General features: G+C 40.5%; 1 protein-coding gene across 2 annotated transcripts in view; it reads right to left on the reverse strand.

Annotated features, from left to right (window-relative positions):
• LOC139754493 (CCN family member 2-like) overlaps window positions 1-23219 on the reverse strand; it is a 292459-nt gene that overhangs the window by 56315 nt on the left and 212925 nt on the right. For both annotated transcript variants that reach the window (XM_071671759.1, XM_071671760.1), the window contains one exon: window positions 22207-22329. In XM_071671759.1, the coding sequence (XP_071527860.1) occupies window positions 22207-22329 (123 nt within the window). The remainder of the gene's footprint in view (window positions 1-22206; window positions 22330-23219) is intronic.

Here is a 23219-nt window from a genome sequence, read left to right on the forward strand (position 1 = left end):
TCATGTATCGAGCAGCTTGCCGAGTATTGCGTGGTCTAACTAGCGCGATCAGGGAATACAAGCAGCCAGCTCTCGGGAGCAATACCAAAGTGGACCAATATTGCAACGAAGGGCAACTGGGTCAAGTTCTGAAGTTAACCTGCAAGAGTTTATAAGTCGGACAGCTTTTGACCCAACTTCATACGCAAGACAACAGAGATAAGACCACCTCAGATGTAAGAGCTGTGCTTCATACAAGGACGGATCAATCCTTTGTATAAACGGAGTAACTGTTCAGAAGAAATAGAATCGACATCTAAAGAGAACTCCCAGTTTCTTAGAGGCTGACTTAGCTATTTCTGTAACGTGGGATGTCCAAGATGGAGTAGATGTAACAGTGATACCAAGTATGTCCACTGAGTTGAGAGGTGGAATTACCTAGCTGTCAAAGGAAAGAGGAAATTCATGAAGAATTTTTGATAAAGAGATGGGTAGAAACTGGGTCTTAGAGGCATTAAACGTAAACAGATTTCGTCCATACCACTGAGATATCCTGTCCAAGTCTTAGTTTATTGAAGAAGTTGTGTTAAGACGAGATGCAGATCGAGTAAAAGATGAAGCAGCAAAATTGAATAATACGTAGGAATGCACGGTTGAGTCGTCAGCACAGAGTGCATTTGGTTATTTCTAGAAAAAAGGAATCGCTGATGAATAAAATGAATAGCGCAGGGGACAGGACTGAACCTTTAGGGACACCACTGTTGAAGATAGATCGGCTAGAGAGATAGCTAGATATGAGGAAGCAAAATGAAGGAGGGAAGCCAAAAATTGGGAAGTTTAGAGATGAAAACCCAATGCTACACGTTTCAAAAACTTTGGATATGACCAGGGCAAAGTGTGTCAAGTCTATATCTAAACGTAACTATAGTTTTGGCCTCGAGCACTCTGGTTGGTAAACAGTTCCATATGTTAACAGTCCTGATGAAGAAAAAGAATTTCGCTTCATTCAAGGTATAATTTTTGCGAGTGAAATCAGACGAACCATGTCTTATATAACCTAAAAGACCAAATATATCAAAGCCTCTGATAATTCTGAATATTTGCATTGCATCACCCCTTAGCCTTCTCTTTTCTAAGATGGATAGATTAGAGGCGTTTAATCTGCTGTCATAGGTTTTGCTTCTCAGCCCGGGAATCATCTTGGTGGCTCGACGCTGTACTCTCCATTCTTTATGTGTCCTTTTTGTGGGGTGACCAGGTCTGACCACAATATTCAAGATGAGGACGAGCCAATGAATTGCAAAGAGTAAGGATGATTTCCCTAAACTTGAATTCGAAGTTTATTGCATATAAACAGTTGTAAAGGAGTGATGAGGAATAATCATTAATAAGTGAAAGTTGTTAGATAAGAATGACCTAAATGCTTACACGTGTGTCAGTATGAGACTGCAGTAAGTACAAAGAGTAACATAAGAAATTCGATAACCGCAAATGTCAAGAGCCTGTTTTTAGCTATGAACTAACGTAGTGACAATGTCAGTAATCGCCACCCAGTAATGCTCTGGTAACTGGCAAATACTTTAGCACACTCCAGAACTCGACAGCTACAGCTGGACCCTGAGATGGGGGGTTACTGGCCATCTGGAAACCAATAAACCAACTGGGTAACTAACTATTAGGGAATGGTAAGTAGATATGTTGGCGCGCGCTGCCTCTCCAAAAGAAATATCACCATGTTCATTACACTCATGGTAGATATACTGCAGTCAAAATGTAGAACTAGCGTTTGGTAACGTGTGATTTGTATGTCACATTATGGTGGAAGCGTCGATAGGTTTACACATCGGTTTAGAAAGCAATATCAGTGTCATCAGATAACCACTTACAGTTATGTACTGTAAACTAAAGACAGTCTCTCTAAGCTTCGGCATTTGTGTGATACAACTAAACTTAGGGACAATGACATAGTGATATCTACCTTACATCCTGGACATGAGCAGGAACAGCATTGCTTTGTTGCAATGTTACCTGAAACCCCCGCTACAGAATATTATGATCCGTCATGTACCTCTCGCCCAGGGTACATTGGACACTGCTCTTGAAGTGTTAATTAACAATAGTTACAAAGTAATACAATACTCTCGCTTTATATACATATCTACTTTTATCTGTTATTCTCGATGATGTCTGCATATTCACTGTAAACTTAACGGTTGTCTACTCAGCACAGTTTACTAACATCCTGATCTTGAGGTAGGAATGAACTTCACTGGTCGTTTCTGAAGATTCTTCGCGTTTATATATTTCTATGTTGACGTTCAACATTACTGTGGTGATTTGTGACTTGTCTGACAAAACTAAAAATTTTTCATTGGTGTAAAATTTGCAGCTTCTTGAAGTATGGACGGCATAGTAGCTTTGTGATGAGAGAAATTCATTTGAATCAGAAACTAAACACAAATTCTAACAGCAATTCTTGGTAAACGCTTGGTTTCTTCTTGTTCATGTTCCTTATCCCAGCATCACTCGCGCATCAGAAAAGATCTGGATCCCCGTGTTTCCACACTCTCTTTGGTGCAAAGTGTCCACAGAACTTTATGCGAGATGTTTGCTCTTACACCTCAGACCAAGTAGTTCACAAGACAGCCAATCAGCTCTCCAAACACAGACGACGAGTTACTAAAAGAGCTTTTGTTTGAGTGGCCACGTAATAATATTAGAGGTCATATATGCATACGAGTTACTAATTCCTCTGGGTCCTCAATACTTACGGATACATTGACGTCTCCCCGGAGGTATAGTCTAAAGTCAGAAAACAGCAGCTTAGATTATCGGAGTAGAATATAAAACACGATTGGAGAAATCTCAGTTACAGTAATTACCCCCAAGACTTCCGTCTATAGCGGAGGCGGGAACTATAATGTGAGACAAGTATCGCCATATAAGAAGAGAAACAGATCGTGAGAGATGGTTAGCTTAGTCACAGCTCTTTGTTTCAGGTTGGATTTGAGCTTAACTTCATAGCCAAACTTCGACTGAGAAGTTGACAGCTGAATACGATGAAAAATTTCAGGCAATATGAAAACAGTAATGATAATAATGAAAGAAACGTTTTTCAGAGCTTCATTAGCAGTATCATCATCACACACTCCTTAACACTCACCATCCCACAGCCGCTGTTGCTACACGGCCCTCACTGCTCTCACCATCCCTCAATCCCTGTCATTACAGAGCCCTCACCACTCTCACCATCCCTCAACCGTTGTCGTCATACAGTCCCCACAACGCTTACCAGACTGAAGCACCTCGTTAATACGCAGACCTCACCACTCTCACCACCTTGAGACACCTCATTAATAAGCTGACCTCACCTCTTGCACCATCCCTAAGCCCTTTCCGTCACACTCTCCAACAGTCATATCCCTTCAGACCTCCTCTACACGCTTTTCTTACCTTCCCTCAGCCACCGTGGATCTCTTGATTGATATTCACAAGTGAACATGAGAGACAAAACAGGGAACTGCATGCGTCCGATATGAATGTGGTACATGTAGCATCGAATAAAGTATAATCTCTGCCCTTGAAAACCCAGAATGCGGCCTGCTCGTAGTGTTCCTTCTTTTACCTGAATGATCCAAGCAGCCGAGTGACCAAAGGTATGTTCGAACGCTGTGCCGCAGCCTATCCTGTTGACCTTAAGGTTTGATTAGACTGGTCTCACGTTGACGACTCTCAGAGGAAGCATCGTCATCCAGGATATTTCATCCTCCTCTGTCACCCTTCATAGTGTTTCATCCGTCTATCATCCTTTAGAGTGTTTCAACATTGCCTCCACCATCCATTAACGTATTTCATCTACTTCCGACGTGCTGTTGTGTCTTACTTATGCTGAGTTCCATCGTCTTTCCCACTTCTAGCCTTGTTTGCTTCTCGATATCTCTGCATATCTTAATGATTAAAGAATGTTTTTTTCGTCTCTCATTAAAGCAAATGTAAAGAGAATTCTTTTCCTAAGACCATTTGCTTTTCGTCTGACATGACATTTCATGGCAGTAATATTGCTCTGTATCCGCACCATCTTCTTGCCTGCCTCTTGACATAAGCTTCCGTCTTCTTCCTCTCTCTCGCCTCATGTCGTCTTGCATTATCTACAGTGGCTTACCTAGAAGTCTTCATGATTTCATTCACTCATATGGTCATGCTTGCCATCATCATTTGGCAGCACTCGACGACATCTGCTCTCATTATACTCTCATTTTTTACGAAGAATATTATTCCAGTTCTCCCTCGTATTCAGATAATGTGACTGGCGTTTTCTAAGTTTTACGTGAGGTAGCAGTTCTCCTCATTAGAATTTATAGAGAATGCATGCATTCCTTCAGCGACACTGGTGAGAGCGTACACTTACAGTAGTCATTATAGGACGAGGATTCACTACACTCAATGTGTATTTCCGGTAAAAAGATCAACAGTAAATTTCAGGTTTGCTTGGCCCAGCTAGAAAAACATTTCTTTTGCTGACTGTAACCTAAGGAGAAAAAGAATATTATTTTTGTCTTCCTACCATCATTTATTCCATTACCATTTCGAGTGGAAAATCAGGTATATGCAGCCCCTGAATATGCATTCATACATCTTCAACCCTTGCCCATTGTATCAAAGAAAATCTTTATCCCTCTAATGTTCCGGCATCCGCAGATACCGATTCTACAGAAACTAAGATACGCAGACATAATATCATATATCCTCGCAGATCACCCCTCACCCCCTGGACACCATATGACGTTCCGTCAGACCCCTAACTCAGCCTCACTGTATTCCTTCATCAACTATATTCTCGCTATTGGTTTTGCTGTGTATGTGTATCTACGTGTATGTCTCCCGCGTTAGCGAGATAGGGCAAGGAAACACACGAAAGAACGGCCCAACCCACCCACATACACATGTATATACATAAACACCTACAAACGCACATATACATACCTATTCATTTCAACGTATACATACATGTACATACACAGACATATAAATATAAACACATGTATATATTCATACTTGCTGCCTTCATCCAATCTTGTTGCCACCCCCGTCACACATGAGATAGCATATATATATATATATATATATATATATATACATATATATATATATATATATATATATATATATATATATATATATATATATATATATATATATATATATATATATATATATATATATATATATATATATATATATATATATATATATATATATATATATATATATATATATGATGATAGAGTGGCAGATATAGGGTGTTTTGGTCGAGGTGGTGTGCAAAGTGCGAGGGTTAGGGAAAATGATTTGGTAAACAGAGAAGAGGTAGTAAAAGCTTTGCGGAAGATGAAAGCCGGCAAGGCAGCAGGTTTGGATGGTATTGCAGTGGAATTTATCAAAAAAGGGGGTTACTGTATTATTGACTGGTTGGTAAGGTTATCTAATGTATGTATGACTCATGGTGAGGTGCCTGAGGATTGGCGGAATGCCTGCATAGTGCCATTGTACAAAGGCAAAGGGGATAAGAGTGAGTACTCAAATTACAGAGGTATAAGTTTGTTGAGTATTCCTGGTAAATTATATGGGAGGGTATTGATTGAGAGGGTGAAGGCATGTACAGAGCATCAGATTGGGGAAGAGCAGTGTGGTTTCAGAAGTGGTAGAGGATGTGTGGATCAGGTGTTTGCTGTGAAGAATGTATGTGAGAAATACTTAGAAAAGCAAATGGATATGTATGTAGCATTTATGGATCTGGAGAAGGCATATGATAGAGTTGATAGAGATGCTCTGTGGAAGGTATTAAGAATATATGGTGTGGGAGGCAAGTTATTAGAAGCAGTGAAAAGTTTTTATCGAGGATGTAAGGCATGTGTACGTGTAGGAAGAGAGGAAAGTGATTGGTTCTCAGTGAATGTAGGTTTGCGGCAGGGGTGTGTGATGTCTCCATGGCTGTTTAATTTGTTTATGGACCCCCATCCATAAACATCCATTGTTAGGGAGGTGAGTACAAGAGTTTTGGAAAGAGGGGCAAGTATGAAGTCTCTTGGGGATGAGAGAGCTTGGGAAGTGAGTCAGTTGTTGTTCGCTGATGATACAGCGCTGGTGGCTGATTCATGTGAGAAACTGCAGAAGCTGGTGACTGAGTTTGGTAAAGTGTGTGAAAGAAGAAAGTTAAGAGTAAATGTGAATAAGAGCAAGGTTATTACGTATAGTAGGGTTGAGGGTCAAGTCAATTGGGAGGTAAGTTTGAATGGAGAAAAACTGGAGAAAGTAAATTGTTTTAGATATCTGGGAGTGGATCTGGCAGCGGATGGAACCATGGAAGCGGAAGTGGATCATAGGGTGGGGGAGGGGGCGAAAATCCTGGGAGCCTTGAAGAATGTGTGGAAGTCGAGAACATTATCTCCGAAAGCAAAAATGGGTATGTTTGGAGGAATAGTGGTTCCAACAATGTTGTATGGTTCCGAGGCGTGGGCTATGGATAGAGTTGTGCGCAGGAGGATGGATGTGCTGGAAATGAGATGTTTGAGGACAATGTGTGGTGTGAGGTGGTTTGATCGAGTAAGTAACGTAAGGGTAAGAGAGATGTGTGGAAATAAAAAGAGCGTGGTTGAGAGAGCAGAAGAGGGTGTTTTGAAATGGTTTGAGCACATGGAGAGAATGAGTGAGGAAAGATTGACCAAGAGGATATATGTGTCGGAGGTGGAGGGAACGAGGAGAAGTGGGAGACCAAATTGGAGGTGGAAAGATGGAGTGAAAAAGAATTTGTGTGATCGGGGCCTGAACATGCAGGAGGGTGAAAGCCGGGCAGGGAATAGAGTGAATTGGATCGATGTGGTATACCGGGGTTGACGTGCTGTCAGTGGATTGAATCAGGGCATGTGAAGCGTCTGGGGTAAACCATGGAAAGCTGTGTAGGTATGTATAGTTGCGTGTGTGGACGTATGTATATACATATGTATGGGGGTGGGCCATTTCTTTCGTCTGTTTCCTTGCGCCACCTCGCAAACGCAGGAGACAGCGACAAAGCAAAAAAAAAAAAAATATATATATATATACATATATATATATATATATATATATATATATATATATATATATATATATATATATATATATATATATATATATATATATATATATATATTTAATGAAAATATGACCTGAGAGTATCTCATATTGGCATCATTCTTATCTATATTCTTAATTGCCTTTTTGCAGAGGAATAGGTAATCGCATGACACGCGAATGTTTCGTCTCTAGTTTTAACTATATGGACGAGTAAATGAATACTAAATACGCTACAAAGGATGAGTATATAAAATCCTACTTAGATATCATTTCTAAACTCATGAAACATTTCATGATATTATAGTTAGCCATTTCCCACTAATAATCCCAACACCGAACGCTGTCAAAATTATGATGAGTTTCATCTATCACCAGAATTTATTTATATCCCGGTATTTTGCTGGCGCTCGCACAGGAGACTCGAGCGGTTAGCTCATTGAACGATGTCTTGAAATGATTGGCAGCAGCAGCAGCAGCAGTAGGATGCAACTAAATACACGAGTGTCTGGATGTTTTGCCTACCCATCACGAGCACGCAGTCAGCATATCGTTGATAGGAAAGCCTACATATCGTCAGTTAAAACGATGCCAAGCTACAGTATGAATTCTGTTGAATTGCTATAGGTTAATGATGAAAAAGCCTTGGGCGTGATAATCTCTGGTGACCTAAAACTACGTAAGCAGTGCACACAAGCAGTGAAAAGGGCGAACAAAATCTTGGATTCATAGGTAGGGACTATGGAAATCATCCTTACTCTTTACAATTCATTAGTTCATCCACATCTTGAATGTTGTGTTTAGTTTTGGTTCACTTTGCATAGAAAAGGACAATGGAGAGATTACAGTGTCGAGCTACCAAGATGATTCCCAGACTGAGAGACATTCTTCGAGGCAAGATCAAACGTCTTGAATCTATTCAGCTTAAGAAAGAGAAGGTTAAGAGGTGATCTCATACAAGCATTCAAAATAATCAAAGGCTTTGATAATCTTGATCTTTCAAATTAGTTAAGACTGGATTCGTCTGATTTTACATACAAAAATAAATGCAAACTCATGGGCATGCGTTTTACGTCGAATGAGAGGAAGTACGTTTTCTTCAACAACATTGTTAGTATATTGAATGATATGCCAATTAGAGTGGTTGAAAGAAGTACTATAGATACGTTTAAGAATAGCATTCATAGATACTTCACGTCTACGACCGACATTATTTGCGCAGTCGAAGTCTCAACAATAATTTGCAGGTTATTCTCTTCGAATTTTCTGTATTCCCTCTAACTTTAATCCCAATATTCTCTAAGTTTCTGATATGTTCCATTATCACAAACAACTTTGAAAGGACCCAGTGGTCTGTTTGAATTCTGTTTTATTCCTTTATATGATATATAGTAATTGTTATAGTTCTTGGTACCCATCAAACGAGAGAAGCATCACACATCTGGCTGCGCAGCGTCTCTCCGCGGCACCTTGCGAGGTGTACTGTTTGGGCCACTTGGCGGAGGTTGTGGAAAAACTCTGGCATTACTTTTACCACCATTAGCGACATCGGAAACTCGAGAGAAATTTGTAAAGCCTTCAATGGGAGGTGCCATTACGCCGAGCCAGCCCCTGTCAGTGGCTCGCTACGTGCATTAGAGGTTGTCTTCAGCCTGCAACAGAGAGCTACAGTCCCGACAGACCTTCCATTGCTGGTCATTCCCCAGGGACACATAATGCTCACTCCCGGTTTTTCTACGTCCTCTTCCCCTCTCCCCAAAAGAACATAAAGCTCTGCCCTGGCCTAGTGCTCTCCTCACTCCCCAGGGAGACATAATGTCTTAATTTAGGTTTTTGCTTGCTCTCTACCCGTGGATACATAATGTCTCATTTCAGATTCTTGTGCCTTCCCCTCCAGGGGAGACATAAAGATATGGTTCTTCTTGGTGTCACACACATTAAAACTCATCATACTTAAGGTGAGGCTTGTTATGAGGTAATACAGTTCCAGTCGTCGCCTCAGCATGAATCAAACGATGTTTTCTGCAACATTCTGCAGCCTAGGCGCCTCCTGCTACAGGTCTTCCACGAGAAAAATGTGATTCTTGGATAAGGAACTAAGGCATATGATGTGTTTCTTATGTCTGGTGGCTACCGGACTTGACAAAACACGGTTTATCTTTCTAAGGATGATAGGAAAGAAGAAAAAGAAAACTTAGAATTGGAAGTAAGAGTAAGGAAGCACAAACTAGGGAGAAGAAAAGTATAAAGAAATTACATATAGTGTAAACGAGGGAGAGTCAACAGAAGACCAGATGTGGATGAGTGGGCAAACAACATGCACAGGCGGAGGCAGTAATGGATTCACTAATTGTGACCTCTCGGGTTACAGCCGACGCCACAGAAAAATCTCAGTTCACATTTGCTTTTGAGAGTCACAGAAGTTTGATTACGAATCTAAGAGTAAAGTGGCTCTTACACTGATTATCTGTCCATGTCTTTCCTAATCTATTCATCTGTCTGTTTCTTATTTACATTCAGATTTAACTGCCTATACATTCATTTGTATACCCATCCCTCCAACCATCCTTATAACTTCTAGGCTTTATATCAAACACTCAATCCCTTGATACTACCACTGGTGGGGTCAGAATTAGATGAAGTGAAAGGTTTCCAAACAATATCTAACGTAAGGTTCGACCGTTCAGAGTGAGCTGAGATAACGCTCTTGGACGTGATTCTAATCAGAACACAATGAACCTGGAATATCATACAGTGATGTATTCAAGTACATAATATGAGAGGCCTAAGGCGTCAATCCTATGTTGTTTTCAGCCTCACAAAATAGATATTGTATCCCTGCAATTATTTACTAGTGGAAGTGTCACGTGTTTGTCTTATGTTTAGTGGGTTATTCTGTATATCAAATTATTTAGCTATGAATAGTCTCGACTGGAAAACGCGATGCGAGTGTTTAGAGGACTGGATTCTGTCTATCAAGGCTGGACAATTATGTTATTACTCACATGATAAGATGACTTTAGAACGATCCTGTTAAGAACTACAGAGACATGAAAACTTAGATATGAGGGGCTTGATTACACATATGAAACAAACAGACCTGACACATGTTTAGTTGTTGTTCACTTAGTTCAAAGTTTGCAAGAATAGTTATGTGATCATGTATGTACCATGGAGGTTATGATCTTGCCAATAGACAAATGCAATCTAAATATCTGTCATTCTTCTATAAGATAACGTACAAATATACGTGTTTTGTACGTTCTCTGAAATACCACTCAAACGCAGACAACGTACTCCATTAAGAATATTTCCGAGGCTGGGAGTTATCAACTGATTGGATTAGGAAACTGTCAAGCAAATTTTGGAAGATTCCATGATCAGAGCTACTTCATCTTACTTTAGAATTTTATAACTCCTTCCCTTTTTGCTATCCAGTTGTTCATGGTTCTCTTATTCCTGTATGATCATATAATCCTACATTCGTCTATAAACCTCTTTCCATATACACCACATCCGCTATTCCAGTATGTAATACTGTAACACATTCATCAACCATCCAAAGTTTTCACGGCATTCTTATTCACCTCTTCCTGACACACACATACTTCCCTATCTACTCCTGTCACTGTCATCCTCATTTATCTTCATGCTGTCCTCACGCTATTCACTTCCTAAACATTTTCTTATTTCTAAGGTTCATCGATAATCTTTCACCCCTTCACTCATCAATACACTTCTCCCGCTTTTGTACTTTTCCATTGACTTCCTGCCGTCTTCTTTCTTGTACTCATTCCCTATGGATACCGTCCATACATCTCCCTTTTCTCTTTCAGAAGCTATTTGACTTTTTCATTCCATCGCTTACCACCATTTTTTTTTTCAAATAGGTCCATATCCCGGCATCTTGGTACCACGCACCTCACACCTTCTTCACTTAATCTTTCTACGTGTCTCTGCCTACAGGCCTCTTACTCAAGTCTCCTTTTCTTTCACGCGTATGCCATTTCCTCACTTCCTAAAACCACAACAAACTTTCACGTTCTCCTCCACCTCCATAGAAATGATCAAATATCCCTCCTCCCGCGTCTCTCAGCAAGCCTGTCAATTAACACATAATCTAATAATGCCACTTCACCCCCAACCCTGCTCACCCATGTATGATATAAGCATCCATTTTTTTTTCTTAACCAAGCACTTCCAATCACCATTTCTCTTTCAGCACATATCTCGACAAGCTTTTCCCCATTTTCATTTATACTGAGGACGTTATGCTACATGATCATACGATCATTTGCCACATCATTCATTCTTGCATTCAGATTCCATATCGCCAAGATTTGACCCCTTGCATCAAAACTGCCAAAGCACTCATCCAGCTCCAGCCAAATGGATTTCATTTTTTCTTGTTCATGTTGAATGATATTTTGAATATGAAAGGATCTAATCAAAAAATGCAGTGACTGATGTGGAGATTATTATAAAAGCTGTGTTTCATAATGCTAGATTCTATGACATTCTATCTACAAGTGAAAGATAACATACAGCTTTTGACCGTTGTTCCGGTCAATAGCGTGGTATTCGAGTACATAGTATTCGAACAGTTATATCCTGATAACCACGCCCATAGCCTAGCCGTAGCATTCCCGCCTGTTGCACAAGGGTCGCGAGTTCAACCCTGGCTGTTGGAGGTTTGTATGTTCTATGAAGGTGCGCGTTACTATGCACTTTGTTCGTATATATATATATATATATATATATATATATATATTGGAAAGGATCACAATTTTGCGCGTGATCAAGATATTCCTATGAGTCCACGGGGAAAATGAAACACGATAAGTTCCCAGGTGTACTTTCGTGCAATAATCACATCATCAGGGGAGACACAAGAGAGAAATATAAAAGTCAGTTGATATACATCGAAGAGACGAAGCTAGGACGCCATTTGGTAAATATGTGATTGTCCAAAACATACAACGGGCGTTCATAAACTTATCGTTTTACAAATCTTAGCAACAATAAAGTTATCTAATTTGTATAGACCATCACTAATATTAAGATTATAATTCTTTGTGTATTTGATAATAGAAGATTCAATGATATTTCTCTTGTTAATAGAGTTAGAGTTAATAACTGAGATGGCGTTACTCCAATCAATACAATGATCATAGTTTTTAACATGATTAAACAAGGCATTTGATTCTTGTCCCGTTCTTATATATAAGCTATATCTATGTTGCTTAAGTCTAACAGAAAGATCCTTACCAGTCTGACCAACATAAAATTTATCACACTTTCCACAAGAGTTTTGGAAAGGGGGGCAAGCATGAAGTCTGTTGGGGATGAGAGAGCTTGGGAAGTGAGTCAGTTGTTGTTCGCTGATGATACAGCGCTGGTGGCTGATTCATGTGAGAAACTGCAGAGGCTGGTGACTGAGTTTGGTAAGTATGTGAAAGAAGAAAGTTAAGAGTAAATGTGAATAAGAGCAAGGTTATTAGGTATAGTAGGGTTGAGGGTCAAGTCAATTGGGTGGTAAGTTTGAATGGAGAAAAACTAGAGGACTGAAGTGTTTTAGATATCTGGGAGTGGATCTGGCAGCGGATGGAACCATGGAGGCGGAAGTGAATCATAGGGTGGGGGAGGGGGCGAAAATCCCGGGAGCCTTGAAGAATGTGTGGAAGTCGAGAACATTATCTCCGAAAGCAAAAATGGCTATGTTTGAAGGAATAGTGGTTCCAACAATGTTGTATGGTTGCGAGGGGTGAGCTATGTATACACACTCAGACATATACATATATACACATGTACATAATTCATACTGTCTGCCCTTATTTATTCCCGTCGCCACCCCGTCACACATGAAATAACAACCCCCTCCCCGCATGTGTGCGAAGTAGCGCTAGGAAAAGACAACAAAGGCCACATTCGTTCACACTCAGTCTCTAGCTGTCATGTATAATGCACCGAAACCACATCTCCCTTTCCAAATCCAGGCCCTACAGAACTTTTCATGGTTTACCCCAGACGCTTCACATGCCCTGGATCAATCCATTTATAGCACGTCGACCACGGTTCCAATTCACTCTATTCCTTGCACGCCTTTCACCTTTCTGCATGTTCGGGCCCCGATAACTCAAAATCTTCTTCACTCCATCTTTTCACCTCCAATTTGGTCTCCCACTTCTCCTCGTTCCCTCCACCTCTGACACATATATCCTTTTTGTCAATCTTTCCTTACGTATTCTCTTCATGTGACCAATCCTTTTCAAAACACCCTCTTCTGCTCTCTCAACCGCAATCTTTTCATGACCACACATCTCTCTTACCCCTTCATTACTTACTCGATGTTTGAGGACAATATGTGGTGTGATATATATGTACATATATATATATATATATATATATATATATATATATATATATATATATATATATATATATATATATATATATATATATATATATATATATATATATATATATATATATTATCCCTGGGGGTAGGGGAGTAAGAATACTTCCCACGTCTTCCCTGCGTGTCGTAGAAGGCGACTAAAATGGAAGGTTATTAGGTACAGTAGGGTTGAGGGTCAAGTCAATTGGGAGGTAAGTTTGAATGGACAAAAACTGGAGGAAGTAAATTGTTTTACATATCTGGGAGTGGATCTGGCAGCGGATGGAACCGTGGAAGCGGAAGTAAATCATAGGGTGGGGAAGGGGGCGAAAATCCTGGGAGCCTTGAAGAATGTGTGGAAGTCGAGAACATTATCTCCGAAAGCAAAAATGGCTATATTTGAAGGAATAGTGGTTCCAACAATGTTGTATGGCTGCGACGCGTGGGCTATGGATAGAGTTGTGCGCAGGAGGGTGGATGTGCTGGAAATGAGATGTTTGAGGACAATATGTGGTGTGAGGTCGTTTGATCGAGTAAGTAATGTAAGGGTAAGAGAGATGTGTGGAAATAAAAAGAGCGTGGTTGAGAGAGCAGAAGAGGGTGTTTTGAAATGGTTTGGGCACATGGAGAGAATGAGTGAGGAAAGATTGACCAAGAGGATATATATGTCGGAGGTGGAGGGAACGAGAAGTGGGAGACCAAATTGGAGGTGGAAAGATGGAGTGAAAAAGATTTTGAGTGATCGGGGCCTGAACATGCAGAAGGGTGAAAGGAGGGCAGTGAATTGGATCGATGTGGTATACCGGGGTCGACGTGCTGTCAATGGATTGAATCAGGGCATGTGAGGCGTCTTTGTTATCTTTTCCTGGCGCTGCCTCGCGCACATGCGGGGGGAGGGGGAATGTTATTCCGTGTGTGGCGGGGCGGCGATGGGGGTGAATAGGGGCAGACAGTGTGAATTGTGTGCATGTGTGTATATTTGTGTGTCTGTGTGTGTATATATGTGTGTACGTTGGGATGTGTGGGTGTGTATGTTTGCGTGTGTGGACGTGTGTGTGTGTGTGCATGTGTTGGGGGGTTGGGTTGGGCCATTTCTTTCGTCTGTTTCCTTGCGCTACCTCGCAGGCGCGGGAGACAGCGACAAAGCAAAATAGATGTATATATATATATATATATATATATATATATATATATATATATATATATATATATATACGAGAGGCGAGGAAAGCAGCTTGTGTGTCCCGTGCAGCATGTGTGAATACTGAGGACGTGCTTCTGTCGTGATTGACTCAACGCTGTTGTAAGAAACGCGACCACGGACGAACTGACCTGACGTGGAGGACGTGGGGCCATTCCTTGGCCAGACACACTCACGCCCATACACCTGCTGCCGTCCAGGCGCTGAGGGGCATCGAGTCGACAGATTCGGTCCAGACGTTCGTGTCCAGGTGAGGACGCACGGACAGCGCGAACGTACCGGATGGACGGTGTGCAGTAAAAGCAGTCAGCTTAATACGCATCCAATAAAGAGTCGCCGTGTATGGGAGATGGAAGGAGATGCAAGCTCACAGCAGAGACGCCTGCTGCAGGCAGAGCTTAATACAAGAGTTAAGAAGACGGCCTTGGAGTGCTCTAAGATTCCAAGCATATCTTAGAGAAAGTTGCGACTTCAGGTGCACGGAACCGCTTCGGGTGAACACACTTGGACGTGGTGGTACAAGTAGTTGCACGGACTGTGATGGTTACAAGAATGTTCTTCCGCCCACCAGTGATGCTACTACTTTTGTGAATTAAAAACCATTGCAACACAAACCTCGCCAGGTGGTAGAGTGACCCGCAGTGTATCGAGACAGACTTCCCCAGAACTTTTTTAAAGGGGAAGTAAATGTTTATAGTAGTGTAACTGGAGTGATAGTTTTCATACATGGTGCTCTGACAAGAAAATAGTGAAATTGGAAAAGAATGTAGCTTAGACATTGAAGCTTATTCTTTCATTGAAATGTGAACAAAGGGAGCATTTTTTTCAAAGTGATAGAGATGGAAAGCAAAAAGGTGTTTTTCATGAATGTACTGGAAAAGTTGAGGTCCAGATAAACTTTTGGTCTGTCAAGGCTTTATTATGGCGGATGACCAACTACCTACCCTTATGTATCCAAGATATGGTTGTACTTTGTGTAATGAAGATAATTTAGACACATCATAAGCCAATATTCCAGTTTCATGATAAGAGAAGTGGACCAGGCAGTATGATACAGTGGTTAAATTGATGAAAACTACTATTGACGTTTGTGTAAATAAATTATACACTTCCCTTTTCCATAGCCAGAGGTTGAACCACCATGTGACATTAATTTTTCATTTCATTTCAAGCTAGAAGTTTCAGTTTTCTAAATGATTTCTTACATTTTTCATATGTATATATATATATATATATATATATATATATATATATATATATATATATATATATATATATATATATATATATATATATATATATATATATTTTTATTTTATATTTTTTTATTATACTTTGTCGCTGTCTCCCGCGTTTGCGAGGTAGCGCAGACGAAAGAAATGGCCCCACCCCCCCCCCCCATACACATGTATATACATACGTCCACACACGCAAATATACATACCTACACAGCTTTCCATGGTTTACCCCAGACGCTTCACATGCCTTGATTCAATCCACTGACAGCACGTCAACCCCGGTATACCACATCGATCCAATTCACTCTATTCCTTGCCCTCCTTTCACCCTCCTGCATGTTCAGGCCCCGATCACACAAAATCTTTTTCACTCCATCTTTCCACCTCCAATTTGGTCTCCCTCTTCTCCTCGTTCCCTCCACCTCCGACACATATATCCTCTTGGTCAATCTTTCCTCACTCATTCTCTCCATGTGCCCAAACCACTTCAAAACACCCTCTTCTGCTCTCTCAACCACGCTCTTTTTATTTCCACACATCTCTCTTACCCTTACGTTACTCACTCGATCAAACCACCTCACACCACACATTGTCCTCAAACATCTCATTTCCAGCACATCCATCCTCCTGCGCACAACTCTATCCATAGCCCACACCTCGCAACCATACAACATTGTTGGAACCACTATTCCTTCAAATATACCCATTTTTGCTTTCCGAGATAATGTTCTCGACTTTCACACATTCTTCAAGGCCCCCAGAATTTTCGCCCCCTCCCCCACCCTATGATCCACTTCCGCTTCCATGGTTCCATCCGCTGCCAGATCCACTCCCAGATATCTAAAACACTTCACTTCCTCCAGTTTTTCTCCATTCAAACTCACCTCCCAATTGACTTGACCCTCAACCCTACTGTACCTAATAACCTTGCTCTTATTCACATTTACTCTTAACTTTATTCTTCCACACACTTTACCAAACTCAGTCACCAGCTTCTGCCTTCCTTTCACCCTCCTGCATGTTCAGGCCCCGATCACACAAAATCTTTTTTTATATATATATTCTTTTTCTTTCTTTTAAACTATTCGCCATTTCCCGCGTTAGCGAGGTAGCGTTAAGAACAGAGGACTGGGCCTTTTTTGGAATATCCTCACCTGGCCCCCTCTGTTCCTTCTTTTGGAAAAAAAAAAAAAATGAGAGGGGAGGATTTCCAGCCCCCCGCTCCCTCCCCTTTTAGTCGCCTTCTACGACACGCAGGGAATACGTGGGAAGTATTCTTAATCCCCTATCCCCAGGGATAATATATATATATATATATATATATATATATATATATATATATATATATATATATATATATATATATATATATATATATATATATATATATATATATATATATATATATATATATATATATATATATATATATATATATATATATATATATATATATATATATATATATATATATATATATATATATATATATATATATATATATATATATATATATATATATATATATATATATATATATATATATATATATATATATATATATATATATATATATATATATATATATATATATATATATATACATATATATATATATATATATATATATATATATATATATATATATATATATATATATATATATATATAAAGATTTTGTGTGATCGGGGCCTGAACATGCAGGAGGGTGAAAGGAGGGCAAGGAATAGAGTGAATTGGAGCGATGTGGTATACCGGGGTTGACGTGCTGTCGGTGGATTGAATCAAGGCATGTGAAGCTTCTGGGGTAAACCATGGAAAGCTGTGTAGGTATGTATATTTGCGTGTGTGGACGTATGTATATACATGTGTATGGGGGGGGGGGGCATTTCTTTCGTCTGTTTCCTTGCGCTACCTCGCAAACGCGGGAGACAGCGACAAAGTATAATAAAAAAATAATATAATATATATATATATATATATATATATATATATATATATATATATATATATATATATATATATATATATATATATATATATATATATATATATTATCCCTGGGATAGGGGTGAAAGAATACTTCCCACGCATTCCTCACGTGTCGCAGAAGGCGACTAAAGGGGACGGGAGCGGGGGGCCAGAAATCCTCCCCTCCTTGTATTTTAACTTTCTAAAAATAGGAAACAGAAGGAGTCACGCGGGGAGTGCTCATCCTCCTCGTAGACTCAGATTGGGGTGTCTAAATGTGTGTGGATGTAACCAAGATGTGAAAAAAGGAGAGATAGGTAGTATGTTTGAGGAAAGGAACCTGGATGTTTTGGCTCCGAGTGAAACGAAGCTCAAGGGTAAAGGGGAAGAGTGGTTTGGGAATGTCTTGTGAGTAAAGTCAGGGGTTAGTGAGAGGACAAGAGCAAGGGAAGGAGTAGCACTACTCCTGAAACAGGAGTTGTGGGAGTATGTGATAGAATTTATGAAAGTAAATTCTCGATTGATATGGGTAAAACTGAAAGTTGATGGAGAGAGATGGGTGATTATTGGTGAGTATGCACCTGGGCATGAGAAGAAAGATCATGAGAGGCAAGTGTTTTGGAAGCAGCTGAATGAGTGTGTTAGTGGTTTTGATGCACGAGACCGGGTTATAGTGATGGGTGATTTGAATGCAAAGGTGAGTAATGTGGCAGTTGAGGGAATAATTGGTATACATGGGGTGTTCAGTGTTGTAAATGGATTTGGGAAAGAGCTTGTAGATTTATGTGCTGAAAAAGGACTGGTGATTGGGAATACCTGGTTTAAAAAGCGAGATATACATAAGTATACGTATGTAAGTAGGAGAGATGGCCAGAGAGCGTTATTGGATTACGTTTTAATTGACAGGCGCGCGAAAGAGAGACTTTTGGATGTTAATGTGCTGAAAAGTGCAACTAGAGGGATGTCTGATCATTATCTTCTGGAGACTAAGGTGAAGATTTGTAGGGGTTTTCAGAAAAGAAGAGTGAATGTTAGGGTGAAGAGGGTGGTGAGAGTAAGTGAGTTTGGGAAGGAGACTTGTGTTAGGAAGTACCAGGAGAGACTGAGTACAGAATGAAAAAAGGTGAGAACAATGGAAGTAAGGGGAGTGGGGGAGGAATGGGATGTATTTAGGGAATCAGTGATGGAGTGCGCAAAAGATGCTTGTGCATGAGAAGCGTGGGAGGTGGGTTGATTAGAAAGGGTAGTGAGTGGTGGGATGAAGAAGTAAGATTATTAGTGAAAGAGAAGAGAGAGGCATTTGGACGATTTTTGCAGGGAAAAAATGCAATTGAGTGGGAGATGTATAAAAGAAAGAGACAGGAGGTCAAGAGAAAGGTGCAAGAGGTGAAAAAGAGGGCAAATGAGAGTTGGGGTGAGAGAGTATCATTAAATTTTAGGGAGAATAAAAAGATGTTCAGGAAGGAGGTAAATAAAGTGCGTAAGACAAGGGAGCAAATGGGAACTTCAGTGAAGGGCGCTAATGGGGAGGTGATAACAAGAAGTGGTGATGTGAGAAGGAGATGGAGTGAGTATTCTGAAGGTTTGTTGAATGTGTTTGATGATAGAGTGGCAGATATAGGGTGTTTTGGTCGAGGTGGTGTGCAAAGTGAGAGGGTTAGGGAAAATGATTTGGTAAACAGAGGTAGTAAAAGCTTTGCGGAAGATGAAAGCTGGCAAGGCAGCAGGTTTGGATGGTATTGTTGTGGAATTTATTAAAAAAGGGGTGACTGTATTATTGACTGGTTGGTAAGGTTATTTAATGTATGTATGACTCATGGTGAGGTGCCTGAGGATTGGCGGAATGCTTGCATAGTGCCATTGTACAAAGGCAAAGGGGATAAGAGTGAGTGCTCAAATTACAGAGGTATAAGTTTGTTGAGTATTCCTGGTAAATTATATGGGAGGGTATTGATTGAGAGGGTGAAGGCATGTACAGAGCATCAGATTGGGGAAGAGCAGTGTGGTTTCAGAAGTGGTAGAGGATGTGTGGATCAGGTGTTTGCTTTGAAGAATGTATGTGAGAAATACTTAGAAAAGCAAATGGATTTGTATGTAGCATTTATGGATCTGGAGAAGGCATATGATAGAGTTGATAGAGATGCTCTGTGGAAGGTATTAAGAATATATGGTGTGGGAGGCAAGTTGTTAGAAGCAGTGAAAAGTTTTTATCGAGGATGTAAGGCATGTGTACGTGTAGGAAGAGAGGAAAGTGATTGGTTCTCAGTGAATGTAGGTTTGCGGCAGGTGTGTGTGATGTCTCCATGGTTGTTTAATTTGTTTATGGATGGGGTTGTTAGGGAGGTAAATGCAAGAGTTTTGGAAAGAGGGGCAAGTATGAAGTCTGTTTGGGATGAGAGAGCTTGGGAAGTGAGTCAGTTGTTGTTCGCTGATGATACAGCGCTGGTGGCTGATTCGTGTGAGAAACTGCAGAAGCTGGTGACTGAGTTTGGTAAAGTGTGTGAAAGAAGAAAGTTAAGAGTAAATGTGAATAAGAGCAAGGTTATTAGGAACAGTAGGGTTGAGGGTCAAGTCAATTAGGAGGTAAGTTTGAATGGAGAAAAACTGGAGGAAGTAAAGTGTTTTAGATATCTGGGAGTGGATCTGGCAGCGGATGGAACCATGGAAGCGGAAGTGGATCATAGGGTGGGGGAGGGGGCGAAAATCCTGGGAGCCTTGAAGAATGTGTGGAAGTCGAGAACATTATCTCGGAAAGCAAAAATGGGTATGTTTGAAGGAATAGTGGTTCCAACAATGTTGTATGGTTGCGAGGCGTGGGCTATGGATAGAGTTGTGCGCAGGAGGATGGATGTGCTGGAAATGAGATGTTTGAGGACAATGTGTGGTGTGAGGTGGTTTGATCGAGTAAGTAACGTAAGGGTAAGAGAGACGTGTGGAAATAAAAAGAGTGTGGTTGAGAGAGCAGAAGAGGGTGTTTTGAAATGGTTTGGGCACATGGAGAGAATGAGTGAGGAAAGATTGACCAAGAGGATATATGTGTCGGAGGTGGAGGGAACGAGGAGAAGTGGTAGACCAAATTGGAGGTGGAAAGATGGAGTGAAAAAGATTTTGTGTGATCGGGGCCTGAACATGCAGGAGGGTGAAAGGAGGGCAAGGAATAGAGTGAATTGGATCGATGTGGTATACCGGGGTTGACGTGCTGTCAGTGGATTGAATCAGGGCATGTGAAGCGTCTGGGGTAAACCATGGAAAGCTGTGTAGGTATGTATATTTGCGTGTGTGGACATATGTATATACATGTGTGTTGGGGTGGGTTGGGCCATTTCTTTCGTCTGTTTCCTTGCGCTACCTCGCAAACGCGGGAGACAGCGACAAAGCAAAAAAAAAAAAGAAAAAAAAAAATATATATATATATATATATATATATATATATATATATATATATATATATATATATATATATATATATGATATCTATTAAGGTGATTGTGGGTTATTAGATCAGAAAGCCAATATATCAGAGAAATATTCATGCAGCAAAGAAAATATGATTCTAAACCTCATAATCTCAGTATAACTCGAAGCTAAGTGCTGTGGACCATTGGTCGAGAGCAGACAAGGATTCTATTTTAGTAGAGCATTAGCTGTACCCTCTCAGAAACAACATAATCTATTCATCACACGGGAAGGTTCAGAATAGATTACATTATTCATTCATTATAGTTTAGGGGCAACAAAGTATGTATACAACGCGTATTCACTGCAGTATAGGGGCAGCGGTGCGTGTATACATTGTGTTAACCATATTGTAGGGGTAATAGAATGTGTATACACTGTGGCCCGCTGTAGTGTAGGAGTAGCAGTCTGTGTATATACTGTGTGTTCGCCATGTTGTAGGGACAATAGTTTGTGTATACAATGTGTGTCTACTATAGTGTAAGGGTGGCAGCCTGTGTATACACTGTGTGTTCACTTTAGTGTATGAACAGCAGTGTGTGTATACATTATGTGTTCACTAGAATGCAGTGTAGAATTGTATATGAACACTATGTTTCACTACAATGAAGGAGTAGGGGTGTGTGTGCACACTACGATCAATACACTGAAGAGTCAAAAGAGTATATGTACAGTAGGTTTCAACTACAGTGTGGGGGTAGGTGTGTATGTTTGCAGTATGCTTCATTACATTGTAGAGGCAGGTGTGAATATGTGCACTATGTTTCACTTAAGTGTGAGGGCAGGAGTGCATATGTACAATATGCTGAGCTAAAGTGAAGCAGCAGGAGGGATGGTGCACAGCTTGTACTTACCGCAGTGTAGGGGCTGGAGTCTGGATGTGATTCTTTATACATCTCACACTGGTAGCAAGGCGCGCGCTGACTCACTGCGCTTGACACCCACGCCAACACACACCACACTGCCACGCCCTCCATCTGCAATACATGGGTATCATGGAGTCTTTCCATTTGGTAAGATATGACTTATAGTCTCCAGTACTAATGACGTATGCAGTTGGTGAGTACTACACTTCTAACTTTCAGATTAAAGTCTAGTTTCAGATTAAAGTTTATTTGTCCTTCCGAAACATTTTTAGATGTGATAAGGAAACCGTGAGGAACGGTCAGGCTAAGGCTTGATGTACGAGAGAGGAATACTTTATCACTGAGAATCTACCAGTTTTGATATCGTGTTGTATGATAATGACGTACAAAACATTTCTAAGACTACGAATATCACCAGGATATCACAGATTGTTGAAAATGATATTTTTCGAAGACATAAGCAATACGTCTGAGGTATGAGGCTGTGGAGGTAGTTTCCCTTCAGCAGTAACCTGCACTGAATCTTTGCATAGTTGAGAGTCCATGAGAAGTGCACAATATGTCACCGGCATTTCGTAGACCCAGAGGTGGTGCATTCGTTCTCCTTACAATTTTCCATCATTTTTCAACCTCTTTCATTCACAAAGTGTTGTGGTTCAAACGCCTCACGATGATAGTCCCACTTCTCGCTTGGCTGGCGACTTGCTGGACATGATCTATCTCTGCTCTTATGCACTTCTCAGCATCAGCTGATGGTGACACGATATCCTCCTCACACCACAGTAAGGGACAAAACCCTACACGGTGAGTCACATACCTACACAGTGCGCAGTTTCCTGGTCATCCCTCGCCCACAAGCGCCTTCTAAGTAAAGTTTAAGTTTTGAACATATTTCCATATATCCTTTTGCTATTTCGTTGATCATGTGCAAAGAAATCAAGAGCATTAGAAATGTTCATTCCTTTACAAAAATCATTCTGTGTATACAAGATCCGCCAGAA

The sequence above is a fragment of the Panulirus ornatus genome, chromosome 17 (assembly GCF_036320965.1).
Source record: "Panulirus ornatus isolate Po-2019 chromosome 17, ASM3632096v1, whole genome shotgun sequence".
In the NCBI taxonomy this organism is placed as follows: Eukaryota; Metazoa; Arthropoda; class Malacostraca; order Decapoda; family Palinuridae; genus Panulirus; species Panulirus ornatus.